The sequence below is a fragment of the Pristis pectinata genome, chromosome 5 (assembly GCF_009764475.1).
Source record: "Pristis pectinata isolate sPriPec2 chromosome 5, sPriPec2.1.pri, whole genome shotgun sequence".
Taxonomy (NCBI): Eukaryota; Metazoa; Chordata; class Chondrichthyes; order Rhinopristiformes; family Pristidae; genus Pristis; species Pristis pectinata.
This window is the reverse complement of record NC_067409.1, coordinates 82,587,904-82,606,940: the sequence shown is the minus strand read 5'-3', so window position 1 is coordinate 82,606,940 and position 19,037 is coordinate 82,587,904. Positions and strand designations below refer to the sequence as shown.

Sequence of the window (19,037 nt, the reverse complement as noted above, 5' to 3'; positions counted from 1 at the left end):
TTGTATAATATGTATAATTTATGTTTCATTTATGTTTTTCATCTGAATTTTGTGGCCCTATGTGCCCGTGGTGCTGCAAGTTTTTAATTGCATCTGTGCATAAACGTACTTGTGCACATGACAATAAACTCAACTCGATCTGAGGTGCACATCTATTGGTAGGAACCCAGGCATTTACTGCAGGAAGCATCTTGCAAAGACAGTCACTTATGATGACAGATTTACAAGCAAAGAGAGTATCATGTGTTGAGCACTTTCAGCGACTTCTGTTTTGAAAATGTGACAATGAAGGAGACCCTGCCATTAAATCACTAAATCAATAATGGCTCCAAGAAAGCTACAACTGATTAAAACTACTGATTCTTTTGCTCCTCTAAAAAGTGTTTTAGAGACAATGCGTCACTTCAGAAGTGTAACTTAAAGATTATTTAGTTTCCTTCTCTGTCTACAATCTTCTCTATCACTGCACTTTAATGGCCTTGAAAAATTTAGATTTCTTACTTCAGAGATCCTGCCTGGAAATCCATCTATGATACCACCAGCATGAAGACCTTGACAACATCACTCCCAAATTTGCCTTTTGCCAATTAGTTCATTTTCAAAACTTATCACTGAAGTACTTTATATTTCTACCTTTTTAGCAGCCATTTGATTCTAAAACTGATTCGCAGCACTGTCCAAGCTTTGTCAGACAGACAGGATAGTGGAAACCGTGCAGCTGGAAAAGCTGAGTACAGGCACAGGGATCCCTCAGGAGACCAGTGCCAGGCCTGGGCTAGCTCAAGAAAGATCATTGTTAGATTTTAACAACTGACTCAATCATGCTGACAGCATCATGGACACTCTAATCCTAAATGTCAACTAAAAAGGTAGGAAAGGAAAAGCAAATTCTTTAGTCAGGACTGAACATGACAGTGTACAATCTACAGTAGATTTACACGAGGTTACAGCCACACCTGGTCCACCAGGTACTTCTTTCTGGCCCAACCTAGTGCCTCCAACAGGCCACAAGGACTAGTCAGATTGGTCATTCTAAGTGCACACTGCAAAGGACCATTTAACCTGTAAAATAGTGGATAGATTAAAATCCATGACAAGATACAAGTAGGATCAGAGCAACACTCAAAAAGTGCTCGAGGAACTCAGCAGGTCAGGCAGCATCCGTGGAGGGAAGTAAACAGTCGCTGTTTCGGGCTGAGACCCTTCATCAGGACTGGAAAGGAAGAGGGCAGAAGCCAGAATAAGAAGGTGGGGGGAGGGAGAGGAAGACACACAGGCAGGTGATAAGCAAGTCCAGGTGAGAGAGGGAAGGTAGTGGGTGGGGGAGGAGAAGGTGGTGTAATAAACTGAGAGGTGATAGTAGAAGAGGCCAAGGGGTGAAGGAGGAAGAATCTGGTAGGACAGGGCAGTGGACCATGGAATAAAATATGGAGGAGGGAGGAGAGGAGATGAGCAGGTCATCAAGGCGGGGGAAGGGAGCCACAGGAATAAGGGAAGACAAAGGAGTTTGGGGGGGGGAGACGGGGGGAGAAAAAGAAGGGGTGGAGTTACCAGAAGTTAGAGAAATCGATGTTAAGGCCATCAGGTTGGAGACTCCCACGGCGGAATACGAGGTGTTGTTCCTCCAACCTGCGCCTGGCCTCAACGTGGCAGTAGAGGAGGCCATGGATAGACATGTCACTATGGGAGTGGGATGTGGAATTGAAGTGGGTGGCCACCGGAAGGTCCTGGCTGTTGCGGCGGACGGAGCGAAGGTGCTCGGCGAAGCGGTGACCCAATCCGCGTCGGGTCTCACCGATGTAGAGGAGGCTGCACCGGGAGCACCGGATGCAAAAAATGACACAGGGACCCAGATTGTTATCAAATCCCCTGGACAGGACAGGGTTTTAAAAGTGAATTTTGGCATATTATGCTATCAAATACAAAGACACTGCATTCAAATAACAAACTGATAAATGTTGTTTTCTTGTTTGTCAGCCAGTGGAACATCAACTTGGCTATTACTAAACTTTAGCATTGTGTCATCATGTACATGATTAAAAATATCAGAACCTGGATATGGATGGTTAAGATAAGACATTTTGCATGAGTTGCTCTCTTATGTTATTCAAATGGTCTTCCTGGCTGTCCCTGAGAAATGGTTGTGCACCACTGATCTACAGCTAACTTACAGCTAAATGTCAGAGTCTCTCCCTCCTGTCCTTTCTGTAAGGGATACTTAGAGTTCAGAATGTAAAGGAGAAAGAGCAAGAGCAGCAAGCAGCAAAAGACTAACGTCAGTAATCTTCAAAGAAATGAGTAGAGCATCTTAGCAGTCATTATGAAAATGAGAGCTTACACCACACTGCACATGGGTCATGATTTATGGAGCAATTTAAACCACAAACTTAATCTGTGCTCAAGTTCAAGGACAGTTATTCCAGAGGAATTGAAAGTAATTTCCTCTTCTGATACTCAGTGACAGTAATCTCAAAACAGAATCTTCTAAATCCCATTTTATCTCTCATTTGGCACTTGGAATCTCTGAGGCTGATTTTCTTATTTTTAGCCAATGGCTGCTCCCACCTACCTCCAAATCATACCTTCCCACTCTTTGCCCCCTCTCACCTTTTCACCTGCTCACTGTGATTAATGAATGCTGCAATCCCAGGTAAATAATCCTAAAAGTATCTTCAATCATTCACAACAGATCTAGCCTGGTCCACACTGGCATAGTACTCTTAAGTTTATCTTCTTAACAGGGTATATTCTAGGTTTAGTTACATACGTCTATGGTTTTTCCATGACAGATTTATATCCTCTCATTAACACATAGCAGTTCAAATAATCCCATTCCTTGGGAATGTTTGTGACACTTACAAAAACCAAAAGCTCTGTCCTGTTTAGTTACCAGGTACAACAACAGAATTTGCGAGAGCAGGCATCATTTTGTCATCCTGAATTGAATTTCTTCCTTATCCTTCAATGACTATTACTTATCTGTGCAAATTTCTTTAAATGTCAAATGATAACAGGAGAGGAAGTTCAATGTGACATCGGTAAATGAAAAGTACAAATGAAAAAGGCGTTCTCATTGGAAGAGCTGTCATGTCCTATCAATTATATTTTCCCCTTCTTGTAAACATATGCTTCCCTTACTTTCATCTGACAATCTGACACAAACTCCAGATATCACATTGGACACGGCACATAGAACAGTACAGCACAGGAACAGGCCCTTCGGTCCACAATGATGCCAATCCAACCTAATCTCATCTGCCTGCACATGGTCTATATCTCTCTACCTCTGCCTGTTCATGTGTCTGTCTAAATGCCTCTTAAGTGTTGCTATCATATTGCTTCTATCACTTCCACGGCAGTACGTTCCAGGCACCTACAACTCTCTGTAAAAAAAAAACTTGCCTCACACTCTCCTTTAAACTTTCCCCATGCACACTTTAAATCTATGCCCTCTAGCAGTTGATATTTTCATCTTGGGAAAAATATCCTGACCATCTACCCTATCTATGCCTCTCATAATTTTATAAACTTCTGTCTGTCAGGTTGCCTCTCAGCCTCTGACTCTCCAGAGAAAATAATCCAAGTTTGTCCAATCTCTCCTTCTAGCCAATACTCTCTAACCCAGGCAACATTCTTCTGAACCTCTTCTGCGCCCTCTCCAAAGCCTCCACATCTTTCCTGTAATGCAGTGACTGGAACTGCACACAATACTCCAAGTGTGACTTAACCAAAGTTTAATACATCTACAACATGATCTCCCAACTTTTATATTCAATGCTCCAACCAAAAAAGGCAACTATACCATAAGCCTTCTTTACCAACCCATCCAGTTATGTTGCCACTTTCAGGGAGCTATGGACTTGCACTCCATGCCCCCTCTGAACATCACTGCTCCCAAGGGTCCTGCCATTTACTCTATACTTCTCATGTATATTATGCCTCCAAATAATTTGGTATTAATCTGAATCATACAAACATTCCTGTTGCAATAAACAGCTGTTTGTATTTTTAGACCGGTTCCTCCCAAAGTGGAAAAATGGGTTGAAAGGCAGTTAAATGCTACATGATATCTCAACTATATCTGAAATCCTGCCCAACACTTCAGATTTTAAAAGTTTTCATCCTCCTGTTAAACCTCTGTTGGATTTGACTGTTTTAAGTAGTTTTTTTTAAACATGTATAGTATTTAACACCAAGTGGCTGCTCAAGGAATGGCCGCTTCTTAGCTTATTGGTTCGTCCATCAGGTGAATACGTGTTTTCTCATTGGTTGGTTTTGCCACAGGTATCTAATAGGTTTTCTGATTGGACTATTGTTAGCTAAGGAGTACCTCTTATCTCAGGTATAAAAGGTGTTGTTTTTTGTTAATCACTCCCTTGCCTCTCCCTCTCTCTCTCTCCTTCCACCCCCCACCCCCAGCCCTAGCTCAACTTTAGTTCCTTTGTGTCGGCTCATCTCCTAGTAGTAAAGCTGGTGCCATGTGCTCTGTGACTGTTTCCTTGTTTTAAACTTTTCCAATAAAACTTTGTGAAGCACCAAGTTGTTTGCAACTCATTCTTGGACTCCTGAAAGAACCTGCGGATTCGAAAATAACCGGATCCCATACCTCCCTATGATCTTGTGCCTCTACAACCCCTAAAAATGTTCCGGGTTTCTCTCAGTCTTGCCTGTGTAATCCCCACCACTTTGCCCCACTGTCAACATAATGCCTTCAGCTCCTTATGCACAAAGCTCAGGAATTTCCTTCATCAGAGCCCTGGAACTTCAGTTATACAGCACACAAACAGGCCCGTTAGCCCACCATGACCAGGCCTTTCCTTCCTCAAAGCTCTAAGCCACTCTTGCCTTCTTTATGACCATCCATAAGACCAACTGCTGACAATCCGACCTCTTGCCTTAAGCCCAATTGTTGTCCTTTGATGCAGCTATATTTTCTTGTGTTGGAAGCACAAAAATAAATACCCATTGTCATCGATGCCACTGTGTCAAATAACACCGATAGAAACTGCATTTATTTACAACTCCACTTGTGTATATTTTCTTTCAGGATGCAAATCAGGTTATGATTCACTTTGGCTACAGCCCTCCTATACTAAGCAGTCTTCATTTTACTTGTTTACTACAGGAAGCCACAACAGATTATTCACATAGTTTGGTTTAAAGAAATAAATCAAACCAAAGGTAGTACTGTACTTTCACACACTGTGACAAAAATCCATCCATTCTTGGAAATGTAAAGGGTAACGCAGAAATAAAATGAACTAAGTTTTTTGTTGCAAACAGTCCAGTGCCAAATACATGCTCTCTCCTGGGAATATACACAATATGTTTTAGCAGAGATGCAGTAATTTAACAAAATTCAATTCCAGGCCAAGAGAGGATTTGAGCTTCTAATACAAGGAGGCTAATTGAAGGAAATGATCAAATGTATGAGCACGGAAGCCAATTCCTCTTGTTAGTAAACCTATAACCCAGAAGCACTACCCAGAACCTATAAAAGCAGTGCACCAATTTTTGAGCACCACAATCTTTTACTTGCAATTAAATGTAAAACCAAAATTATATTTAATTTGAAGGACATGGAATTAATAATCATAAAGACGTGCAAATAAAACTTAAATGTTGGCCCAGATGTCAGTAATATGTACATTACATACTGAATGCATTTCAAACAACAAAATTGTCAATAAACTTAGTGATGCAGGTTTTTCAGCCTTATTGTTTCAGAGCAAAAAAAGTCCATATAAACATAGAAAAAAAATACTACTTTTATAGAAGTTTGTGTATGTAGCCCACGCCCAACAGTGGAACCTGGGGCTTACCACGGTCCCAACCCAGTGCTACAGTCATGGGTCCAGCCCAGGTAAGCCCAAGCAGTTCCCAGGAGTTGAAAGAGCAGCTGAGGCCTTGGGGCAGTAGATCTCCCATTTCCAACAGATATCAAGATATTCAGCACAAACTGCTACAGTTACACTCTGATTATAGAACAATACAGCGCAGGAACTGGTTCTTCGGCCCACAAGGTTGTGTCGAACTAATTAAACCAGTAATTAAATGCCTAACTAAACTAATCCCTTCTGCGTACACAATGTTCACATCTCTTCATTTTCTGCACATTTCTGTGCCTGTAAAAGAGCCTCTTAAATGCCTATATCCTATTTGCCTCCACCACCAGCCCTAGCAGTGCATTCCAGGAGCAACACACGCAAAATGCTGGAGGAACTCAGCAGGTCAGGCAGCATCTATGGAGAGCAATGAACAGTTGACATTTCAGGTCAAGACTCATCATCGGGAGTGGAAAGGAAGAGGGCAGAAGCCGGAATGAGGTCGGAGGAGGGGGAGGAGTACATGCAGGCAGGTGATAGGCGAGTTCAGGTGGTAGGCAAATCCAGGTTGGGGGGGGGGAAGGTAGGGAGGTGTGGAGTGGGGAGAAGTAAGAAACTGAGAAGTGATAGGTAGAAGAGGCCACTGGCTGAAGGAGGAGAAATCTGATAGGAGAGGGCAGTGGACCATGGAATAAAGGGAAGGAGGTGGGGAAATTGATAGGCAGGTCATGAGAGTGGGGGGGAAGGGGAAAGGGACCACAGGAATGAGGGAAGACAAAGGAGAAAAAAAAGGGGGGGGAGAAGAGGGGAGGGGTTACTGGAAGTTAGAGGAAACGATGTTGAGGCCATCGGGTTGGAGATTCCCAAGGTGGAATACGAGGTGTCATTCCTCCAACCTGCATCTGGTCTCAACGTGGCAGTAGAGGAGGCCATGGATTGACATGTCGGTACGGGAGTGGGATGTGGAATTGAAGTGGATGGCCACTAGGAGATCCTTGCTTTTGCGGCAGACGGAGCGAAGGTGTTCGACGAAGTGGTCACCGAATCTGTGTCGGGTCTCACTGATGTAGGGGAGGCTACACCAGGAGCACTGGATGCAATAAATGACACCTTCTGATTCACAGGTGAAGTAGTGCCTCACCTGGAAGGACTGTCTGGGGCCCTGAATGGTGGTGAGGGAGGAGGTGTAGGGACAGGTATAGCACTTGGTGCAGTTGCAGGGATAAGTGCCAGGAGCGTCATCTGTGGGGAGGGACGAGTGGACCAGGGAGTTCAGGTAATCCCGTCGGAGGTGGCAGAAGTTGTGGATAATGATGTGTTGGATACGGAGGCTCATGGAGTGGTAGGTGAGGACAAGGGAAACCCTGTCCCTGTTATGTCGGGGGGAAGGGGGAAAAATGAGGTGAGGGCAGATGTGTGGGAAATGGAGGAGATGTGGGTGAGGGCAGTATTGATGGTAGTGGAAGGGAAATCCCATTTACTGAAGGAGGAGGACATCCCTGATGTCCTGGAGTGGAAAGCCTCAACATGGGAACAGATGCGGTGGAGGCAGAGCAACTGGGAGAAGGGGATGGCGCCCTTACAAGTGACTGGGTGGGAGGTGTAGTCAAGGTAACTGTGGGAATCAGTGGGTTTGTAAAAGATGTTGGTGGATAATCTGTCTCTGGAGATGGAGACAGAGAGATCCAGAAAGGGGAGAGAGGTGTCAGAGATGCCAGAAAGGGGAGACCCATCACTCTATGTGGAAAAAAAAACTTGCCCCGCACATCTCCTTTGAACTTACCTCCTCTCACCTTAAATACATGCCCTCTGGTATTAGCCATTTTTACCCTGGGAAAAAGATACTGGCTGTCTACTCTATCGATGCCTCTCAGTCTTATAAAATATTAGGTCTCCCCTCCGTCGCTTCAGAGAAAACAACCCAAGTTTGTCCATCCTCTACTTATAGAATGTGCCCTCTAACCCAGGCAGCACCCTGGTAAACCTCTTCTGCACCCTCTCCAAAGCCTCCACATCCTTCCTATAATGGGGCGATCAGAATTGAATGCAATAGTCCAGATGCGGCCTAACTAGAGTTTTATTATCTATGACTTTCAATGATTGGGCAAAAGAGGTGATGCTTGTTCTTGAACGACCTAGTCACCTTCCATTAGTTGAACCATTCTTGCAAGATTTTACAATTATTTAAAAACAAGATGGTTTAAAAAAAACTTACCTTTTCCAAGGCTTCTCGATCAGTAATTTCTTGCACAGCTAACAACTTGATGCTGGAAAATAGGAAAAAACAATACATCATGAAATGGATTTTTCTCATCCAGCACAATATTTGTAACATCAAGACATTCTGGGGGCTTCTAAGATTCATTACATCATTGTGCATAAAATCCTTAAAGAGGACACTGCAAATACTTCCCACAGGAACTCCCAGCGACTTGCTTAATTTTTTTCTGGACAAAGTGACAAATGAACACTTTCTTTAGCAAGGTTTCAATTAAAAAAAAACAAAAAATAGTACCATTAAACCTGCTTCTGGAAAGCTGCACATTACTTGGCCTTTAGTGCTACTGACACATGGTAAATGAGGAAGATTACAGACACCTGGAAAATTCTAAGGGTATGGCATGCTGGATAGAATCAGGAGAATTATGCAAAATCATATCCTCTGAAAATCACTCCGTGGTAATGTTACACTTTACTACATCACATTATGAGTGATAACACTTGTGCAAACCACCTCTCCCAGACCCAGTTCTCATGCAACATCCACACTTTTCTGCCAGTTATTGTCCAACTCTAATTGCCCCCCTACCCACCCCCCCCCCCCAAAATAAGGAAGCAGATAAATGTCAGTACATTGATGGACTGGGCAGAACAGTGGCACAGCTAGTGCTTCACAGCTCCAGGGAGCCAGGTTCAATACTGATCATTGGTGCTTTTCGTGTGGAGTTCGCACGATTTACCTGGGTTTTCTCTAGGTTGGTAGATTAAATGGCCACTGTAAACTGTGTAGGTGAGTGGTAGAACCTGGTGAGGAGTTGGAATAAGTTTGTTCTGTGAGCTAGCACAAACTCAGTGGGCTGAAAGGGCTTCCTCCAAAACATGGAGAGTGCAGAAGAGATTCAGTAGGATGTTGCCTGGAATGGAGGGTTGTAGTTACAAGGAAAGATTGAACAGACTGGAGTTATTCAAATGTACAGGAATGTAGGAGGTTGAGGAATGACCATAGACAAGTTTATAAAATTATGAAGGGCATAGATAGGACAGATAAAGTCTTTTTTTCTAGGGCGGGGGAGCCTAGAACTAAAATGCAATGCTGCCATAGCTGCCGACTTGAAGGCTTTCTGGATAATCAGAAGTGGGAGCTCTGGGGAATGTTTCCCTAATTCAGCCCCAGTCAGAACCAGTGCAGGCTGTGAATGAAACCAGAGGCTTTCCTTCATCATGAATCTCATCCAAATGCTGCTCTTTTTTTAAAATATGTGTAGAATGTGGTTAGGACAGTGCCTTTGACCCCCTTGAGAAAGCAGTGGCAGGACTTAAGTACCCCAGGATAGACTGTGTACTAAACCAAGAAATTTGACAAGCCTGGCTGTGCCTGCTCCTGATTTGCACGTCTTAAGACTGAAGCTTTCCAGTTGTCAATACAAGGACAGAAAGGTTCAGTTCACTTCCCAGTGCCAGCTGACTGGAGTTCAGCTCATTATTGATTCTTTATGCACAAAGTTCATTCCAGTAATTTGAGGATTTTTTTGTATTTACATTTATTTAATTTGGTGAAAGTATCAACTAATGCATACTCAGATTCAGTTATTAAAATATTTTCAGCTAGTCTGCTTCCATAGGTGCACAAGATACTGAGCAAATATAATATGCAGTGGAAATAAACATCAGGTAACCACATAACATTATAAAACTCCAGGGTTACTTAGCAATGTAGACATGATTGTGGGAATAAAGAACAAATCTGAAAATTTGTAAACATTACATGGTAAATTTTGCCAACTGTCTTTAATAAACAGTGTTTCAAAGGCCATACTAGACATTAAGCAAATACTCTCTGGTGAGGTTGGAGAGAAATGGTGTCAAAAATTGGAAAGTTCAGTCAGAATTAAAACAGCACTTGAACACAGATGGCTGATACCACTGGGGTAATTGGGCTTCCTCACTGCTTGAGGGCAGTTTGAACATTTAGTTCTCTACTTTCCAAAGACAATATTACTGGCTTCTTACTTGTAAAAGGAAATCAATGAGGAACCCTGCTCTTTACTTGACAACTAAATTACTAAAACCAGTACCTGAATTCCTGACAGAACAAGCTCAACAGTCAATTAATCAGAATAAGGTGGTCACTTTATTGCAATGCAGGGGACCCTAGACAGTGTATCTCTCCTTCTCTGCTCCTTCACTGTACCTCTCTCCCCCCCCCCCCCCCCCCCACATTTAAAAAATCTACCTGAAACACACAACCACTTCTGCATTTGTTTGAAATAGATGCAACTTTGGGATGCCTAGCTAAAGAAAAACCTCAATAAAACTAATCTACTTTCACTTCCACCAGCAGTGCTATTTAGACTGTCAACTTGTACGCTGATGTCACAACCAAAGAATATGCTATGGCAACAATCCAAGCAATACCAAACAAGAAGTAAGCAACAGCTGAAAACATGGAAAATATTAGGGAGATATGAAAAGTTAAAGGCCCTCCTGAGTGGCACCAAATGGGAGATTCTGCACAATTATGACCTATTGTTTCAAAAAAAGGCATCAATACATAGCCTATAACGACGGCTTCATATGTGCCAAACACTCCACTGAAGAACTCACGCTCAAGACCACAGTGCACACTCTTCTGCCTGTAGCTATAATTTGGATGTAACTGGCGTTGTCTCCAAGACGCACTACAGCATTTCACCGAGCCTTGCTCAGCACCATCTCCCAAAGACGCAACAACCTCCGTGTGCTGATGGGCAAGGAAAGCAATTGATTGGCAACACAATCAATCCCACCAATTCCAGCTTTAAGCATAATCTTGACTTGCTTCAGCACTGACCAGGGTTGCAAATAGTCATGCTGAGAAACCTGGATGAAATTGATGTAGCTCTTTTGCAAGTACCAACCATATATGTAAAGATAAAAAGGCTTCACTGTGTGTGAAATACTTTAAGGACCCAATAAAAAGTCCATTCACTAACTCACTAAGAACTCTGCAAAGTTTAGAGTTTTGTTTAAACTTAGTTTAAAACTAACAAAGTTTGTTTAGTATCAAAAATTAAGAAAACACTAGCAACGCTGGGAGTTGATTTGTAACCTGAAACCATGAGTGTGTTGGTGTACGTGGCAGTGGATTCCCCAACAATTACAAAGACTTGAGAGTGCCTCACTATTTCCTACATCTGTACTAAAGCTGAGGTCATTGATGACATGCTTTGTTCGGTTTTCTTAGGATAGCAACTGCAGTCAGCACAAGTAAACAGTGCAACTGCAGCTGTAAGCCAACAGCTCACAGTCACATGCCATGGAATCAGCTGACAGTCCTCAAAAGCTGTAACAAATGTAAAAGGGTGCAGATGTGGTGGGGAAGGACTATAGTTTAGGGTTCTTCTGCCACTGAAGAGGGACAGGCGGGGTCAGGCAAGAAAGCTCTTTAAAATATTGTAAATACGGGATTGGGGTAGTACCCCAGGGAGCCACACAAGTGGCATCGGTGCTGTGTTTTTTATATATTAAAAGGTAACACTAACGATTGATCCATACACGAACGTAAAGGCTTGCACTGTTTTATTGTTATATATAGAGTGTTTTTATGATGAATAAAGTTTATTTTGGAATTAAAAAAGGGTGCAGATGTGAGCAAGAGTACTGCTCATGGAATAGATAATGCACAAATTGGTTGCCACACGCCCTACTTGACACAGTGACAACACTTAAAAAGTACTTCTGAGGTTGTGAAAGGGGTTATGGAAATGCTATTTTATATGGCTCAAGAAAGGTTCAACAAGAATTTTTCACATAGTGTTTCCACTGATGACAACTGCAGGCTGGACTGCAGAATGCAAAGTGCAGACATAAAATTACTTCAGCACTTAATGAATTCCTGTGCGTTCCCGAACCCTTAATTCTACCTCTTCTGTTATCATCACTTTAGCATTTCTTTTTGCACTACTATCTTTGCACCATTCTGTTGTTTTGCACTCGTGGCTGTATTTATTATTACCATGTATGCTGTTTACTCTGTGAGCTTCCCATGAGCAAGGAATTTCATTGCACCCTGGTGTATATGGCTATAAACTAATGTGAATCTGAAAAAAAAGATGGAGAGACCTTAACTAACTTGAAAGATTCATCTAATCCCAATTACTTTCTGCTTCCTAGAGAGAGTAAAATTTTATGTTAATACACACTTAATATTTCTGACAGAGTGAGAGAGGGAGGGATCCATCTGCAGTTTAGTAAATGAGGAAGTGTCAATGGCAAACTGCACCTCTAGCAGAGGTTGTGAAGTGAACCCTTCCAACAGAATCTTCCATTCATTGATTATTGCAACATTGAAGCTTCATTTCATAGGCTCACCCAAAGATCACATAATCCATAAACTACAGAAATCCACATACCTGCACTGAGTTTATAGTCTTTAAACCGCCACTAACACAAGGTTAACTGAAAGAAACATTGAAAAATGAACAAAGGGTGGTACAAAGAAACACTTCACCATTACACCTACAATATTGAGTGGTGTAATCCTTTATCTGTTTACTCCCGATTTCTCCCGAATTCCCCTTGGATTCATGTCAAAGGCCCAGTTACTATCGAGAGACCATTTCTCCAGAAAATTAAAAAACATTTTAATTAAAGTAATAACATGCAAGAAATTACTTAGGTAAACTTGGACTTCAGATATTGTTCCTGCTATTTCAGACTAGTCTTGAAGATGAGTTGCAATGAACGAGGGAGTCTTTCACTAGCACTGACAGCCTGGTAAAATCCATAGCATCCTGGGCTACTAATGGGGAAGCCCTTGGAGACCATTGGGGTCTTTGCCTTCCGAACGATTAGGCTTGGTCTTGGAGGCTTGAAGTGTGCAATTACGAGAAGCAGCAATGGCAGAAAACCTTCTTCCAGAAGTCAGACTCAAATAATCCTAACAACCAACAGTGACTGGGAAGGACATAAATTAAACTGGAGGCAGTTTTGGTGCAATATTTGGGTTCTGCTAATTGCGACGTCAAATCCTAAGTAAAAAAGAAAGCAATTGCAAAATTGCAACATGCTTGAATTAAGAAATTGATATTGTGATTTGCTCCTTCTTAAGTGCATTAAAACTAAACTTGCATGCTTTACAGTGGATCAGCGTTTTTAAGGAGCTCATGGAGTTGATGGAGAATGGGAGAGAGGTGGAGGGAAATTGTGGTAAAGATGCAAGGGGGTTGGGATTGTGGACAACGAGAAAGGGGATGCAGGAGAGAGAGGGTAATGGGGCATAGATCCACTTGGGGAGATCAGCCTTGACCATGCAAAGGACCTGCTTATACCTCTTAGTCACAAGTGGGCCCAAGCCCCTACACTCAGCAGCAACATGGGGTCCATAGGTTGATGGGCTTATTAGTCCATAGATCATAGACCCCTTGATTTTACAAAGGTAGCTGGCACAAACTCTTTTTAAACAAAAACTACAGGGAATGTTCTTACAGAAGTACAAATAGTGTCCTGGGCAATCACTTTGGCACACTCATTGTTCACTACTTTCAGAATGATGTTCTGACTACTGTTTTGAGAAAAATCAGTAAATAACATAAGCTGTGTATGTCACCTTATGCACAAATTATGACAGAAAATGAAACCTGTATTGGGGGAATCTTGACAAGAAGTACCTGGTCCAATTTCCTGATGGGCAGGACCTCAACATGAATTGGATGCAAACACATCAAAACCTCTGCAAGACACTTATTAAAAGAATAGGTGCAAATGGGTCCAGTTTGTGGGCATAAGGTTCTTATGGGGGTGTAGGATATCCAGGTGTTCACATCCTTGTTATTGATTTGTAAAGAGCAATCTCAAGAGTTTGTGGTTCGAGGGGGATGAGGAGGTAACTGGAGGAGGATTTAACAATTTGGCATTGATGGATGACTGTTGCTTTTCGTGAGATGGACGTGAACAGGAATAAACACAGTCCACATAAGTGGTGGAACTCTTAAAAACTTTTGAAATGCTGACCATGGCTGGAATTAAATTAAATGTGGCAGTCCCTTTCAACAAGCCACAAAGGAAGTTTGCATTTCAATTGAATCGTATGACCCCTCCCCCACCACCACCACCACCACCACCACCACCACCACCCCCTCCCCACCCCCGCTTCCCTTGGACTAGTTTCCAGACAAACTAATTAACCATTGCACCAAGTATTAACCCAAACTGGGTTACAATCTGTGAGAAATCTGGACTTTAAACATTGAAGGGAATTGGTAACAACTAACAGCTAATGTCAAGTTAAATTTTAAAGAGTTCAATTATTCTCATCAACTTTAGTTAATTGAAAAAAGTATGCAATTTGTTAGTCTTAATAATTTTAGCAGGATGATGAACTGCAAAATTTTACAGACAGGAAGCATGCTATGCAAGCTCATCAAGTTTACTCCACCCAATTGTGAGTAAATCTATCATTACTTAGAAGACTATCTAATTAAATCTGCAGGATTTATAATGGTTAGTCATAACTGTAACTATCGGACATTCCCTGTTCCTTGTAACGATTAGTCATGCTCTTGATATTTCTCCAGTCTTGCACCCACTCCCCTCCCCCTTCATCCCAGAGAAAAACAACCCAGAATCACTTGGTAGAACTTCTATGTAAAATGTTTTTATCAGGATTAACCAGCATCGTATTAAAACACAAAGCTTCCATCCTTAGTAAAAATTCAACCTATACAGTCTTATCAGATTTTGCTGAAGCTGTATCTGTTGAATCTGCTTTCCGTAAATTGCTTTTGCACAGAAGTCTTTCCCTGCCAAAATTAAATGAAGCCCTTGTGAAATTTCGCTGACCCCTTTATTAGGCAAGTAAAGTGTTTTGAACAGAATGATTAGGGGTATGGGCAAGAATTTAATGTTGTGGGACAAACATGTGCAGGGACAGTCATATTATCCTCGTATCTCACATATTTATTTTGGATGATTATTACCACCGCTTCCCTCTCCCCTAACCTCTCACCCAAACATGTTATTTGTAAAGTATTAAGCGATAAATCTTCCATCAATTGAGGAACACCTGTAGTAGAGAAAGCAATTAGAATCATTTAGGATTGTGATGAAGGTTTAAATTAATTGGACATATCCTACTTAAGAAAGGGGAAGCGTTTGCTTTTTATAAGATTCTAAAAGGGACTAGATAAGCTGCTTCATCTTCACCAGAATAGAAGCAAAGTTCATGGACTGTGTGAAGGGAGGTAAATTTAAAACATGCCTGTGGAAGGCAATTTCAATGAGTGAGTGGGCCATCTATGAACTGAGCTCTCCAGGGAGACAACTGCACAGTTAACATTGATTTATTCAAACAAAAATTAGTTTGTCTTTGTAGTAGAGTGGAGGGATAATGTATAATCTGATAAGTGTAGTATGCTGGAGAAGAACAGGTTACCTTGGACATCCCAAAGCTTTCCACCACTGAGGTTTTCATTGTGTACCTTGGTCTGAAAGGAGACTGGTTGCTCGGAACTGACTTCTGTTGTACTGTTATTGTAACATGCAACAAGCAGGATGACAGAAGACAAACTGATGGGCCAAGGTCTTTTTACAGTAGTGTAACGGTTAGCGTAACGCTATTACAATGCCAGTGACCCGGGTTCAATTCCAGCCGCTGTCTGTAAGGAGTTTGTATGTTCTCCCCATGACTGTGTGGGTTTCCTCTGGGTGCTCCGGTTTCCTCCCACATTCCAAAGATGTACAAGTTAGGAAGTTGTGGGCATGCTGTGTTGGCACTGGAAGAGTGGCGATACTTGTGGGCTGCCCCTGAACATTCTATGCAAAGATGCTTTTCACTGTGTGTTTAGGTGGACATGTGACTAATAAAGAAATCTTATCTTATTGCCTCTTAGTTCCAAAGTCAGAGACACAACAAACCCAAATTAATCTCCAGTTTTCTTCAGCAACATTTCTCATTACTGCAAAATCACTGATGTAAATATATTTTACTTTTGAAAAGTTTCAAGCTGAAAGGAAAATAAGCCAAAATGCCTGACATTAAAGATCTGACATTAAGAACTACTGGTATGTTTTTTTCTTGTGGGATTTGTTCTTCAATGCACAATATCCACAGTACACAGCAGAGCCACCAATTGAGGTGTTATGCTGTGGCCACACAAACAGCATCTCTCCTGAGGCATCCCTGCCACCACCAACTCACAGGTGTAGCTACAGTTTATCTAGTATTTTGTCATAAAAGACAGGGCACCCCAGGAAGATGGTCGATCACTGCCTAAAGCTCTCTGGCCTTAACTGCTTCCCTCAACGTTCAGCTTCTGCAAGATTTCATTGCTACCATCTGCCCTGTCCCATGCCCTGCCCCACATCTTAACCTTAGGATGGTGCTGACAACTAAGTTTTAAAAAAAGGTTCAAAATAAAATGCACATTTTTTTCACCTTTCCTCAATTCAATAGTTATTTTAATGTACAGGATTGGTCTGAATCGAGGATGTATCCGTGGAATGGGCGTGGTATAAAATTCCCCATCATTGTAAAGTGCTCCACCTAACAAATCAGCTGATTATTAATCTAATTGGTCCCAACAGAAAAATTACCCAATTCATTTAAGATAAAGCACAAGGTGTTTGTTTGGTCAAGGGGAGGTACAGGTGAGGGATGGGGCTGAAGCAGTGTTAAAGTCGACTGTGAGAAACAGCAAAATGGTAATTCAGGTGTGACAGCTACTTCAGAAAGCCAGCAAACCTCTGGCCATTAAGCAGCCCTGCAGAATATGCTGTGCAAGTGACATTAGCACAGTTAACATCACACAGAACACTGTGTTTTACTTTCCTTGTCAAATGAGCAACAACAGCCAGCCCTGGAATTTGAATTTGGGATTATCTATTCAGAAAGTCAATGAAACACACATTAGGCTCCTGTCTGCAGTTAATGCTCTCACTGAGCATATCTCCTTTTATTTCATAGGGTAAATAATCCACTAAAATAAACCTCTCATTGCTGAGAAATCATTTTGAGGTAATCCTTAAGAATGGCAAAACAATGTGTGACACCATCTGCTGCAGACTAAATTAAAATAAATTTGTGATGCAGCTACTCTTTATATTTGGCAGCAAGTTGTCTTCAGTATCCTAAACCTGAGTGTCAGATACTGCAGCTACTTCAGTGATCCTTCACAATATAGAAGAATTGGATCCAATCTCAACAATGGCAATAGCAGTTCCCCTTAAATCTGAGGGCTGTAAATTCAAAGCCTCAATCTCCGTACTTGACCCAAGAATGATACTCCCAATGCAATGCTGAGAGAATGCTGTTTTGCATGTACCATAATTTGCATGATCTGGTAAAGCAAGGTTTCTTATGACCTTGCAGGTGAACATTGAAACATAGTCATGGGATTTTTGAAGCAGGAAAGCAGACTTCCATGCCTTTGCCAAAGAAATCACTCAACCAATACCCAAATCAGATGACTTGGTCATTTAGCTCTTGGAGCTTTTTTCTACACCAATTGTATACTGTGTTACCTGCATCACAGCAGCAACACTTGATTAGCTGTAGAGCACTTTGAGAATTCCTGAGGCCGTTGAATGTACTAATGATATTAAAGTCTTCCTATCTGTTATTTCTAGTGATGTTAGGAAAAACAAAAGCACAGACTGACAGTTAACTTGACCCCAGATTGTACTTTCTGGCTCAAAATCTCTTTCAACTCTTTTCCTCTTCCTCCAAAACAAACATAGTAGGCTTCTGATAATCTAGGGCTTTGGTGGTTCCGGGCTGGCGTTTTTTTTGGATTATTGGATATTATTCCTATTAATCCCAAACACTTCTATTTCATTTTTTTAAAGAACAAATTAGAATAAATTTTCCAGTGAACCCCGTGAGTTTAAAGGGAGCAGGAAATCTTCAAGCAGTCCCGACCTCGCCTCAGGCTCTGGTCACAAACCATACTCATACTATGGGCTCTCGGCTCACATTCCAAACTAATGAGTGAGCCAGATGCTGAACCATCAGGACTCCCACACAATCAAATACCAGATTATTTCAGACATAAGAGACAGCAGATGCTGGAATGGACTGCTGGATGAACTCAGTGGGTCGAGCAGCATCTGTGGGGGTAGGGTGGGTGAGGGGTGGGGAAGGAATTGTTGACATTTCAGGTCAAAAACCAGTCCTTTCAATTCCTTTCCTCTCACAGATGCTGTTCAACCCGCTGAGTTTCTCCGGCAGATTGTTTACAGCAAACGAAGTCTGATAGCTTGGTCCTGATTCTCTAATGTGCACGTCTTGTGTCATGGCCACAACACTTCACACTTTGATGTCTATGCTAGAACAACAATAGGCTTTGCTTGGCTGCATAGGAGACAAGGAAAGCTGAACTTATTGAAATAAAAATAACACTGGTTCACAGGAACTATGATACTCCTATACTAATTTACTAGAAATGAATACAGGCCTGTGGGGTCTTATTTGAAACAAAATGAAAACAGTCCCTTTCCTTTTCACCAAACATATCTTGCAGGATATTACTTTTAACAAGCAGAAGTTACCTATTTAAGCAGCTCGGATAATTTCAGTCAGTCAGACCTTTGAACAGTTTCAATTGTCTGCTTCTCATTTCAAGTCTGAACAAAGCTCTGGCTCTGCGTTTCCCAGCAATCCAAGTACTTTACTTTCTTGGTTCATTTTTAGTTCCAATGAGCAAAACCAGCATTTATTACCCTGTCTACAACTACCCTTGCAAGCCTCCTCTTTGAGCTGCTACACAGCATGTGACAACAGTGCTTTGACATTACCTTTGGGCAGGCATTTTGACTCAGCCATGCTGAAGGAACAGTGATACTTCTCCAGGTCTGTGTGTTGCACAAGATGGGAGAGAACCCTGGTGCTGATGGGATCTTGCTGTTCCTTAGAGGTAGGAGTTGCGATTTTGAAAAGTGCCTTTGAGTGTTTTTTTTTTGCCATTTGTTAATGCTGAATTCATGTCAGTTGCAATTCTTATGGCGGAACAACAGTCC

The 19,037-nt window shown here is 41.9% G+C and overlaps 1 protein-coding gene across 1 annotated transcript in view; it reads right to left on the bottom strand.

The window, feature by feature from the left end:
* The window catches only part of eepd1 (endonuclease/exonuclease/phosphatase family domain containing 1), a 117,412-nt gene that overhangs the window by 36,147 nt on the left and 62,228 nt on the right, over nucleotides 1–19,037 (bottom strand). Inside the window, exon 3 of the mRNA XM_052016289.1 lies at nucleotides 8,041–8,092. Within this exon, the coding sequence (XP_051872249.1) occupies nucleotides 8,041–8,092 (52 nt within the window). The remainder of the gene's footprint in view (nucleotides 1–8,040; nucleotides 8,093–19,037) is intronic.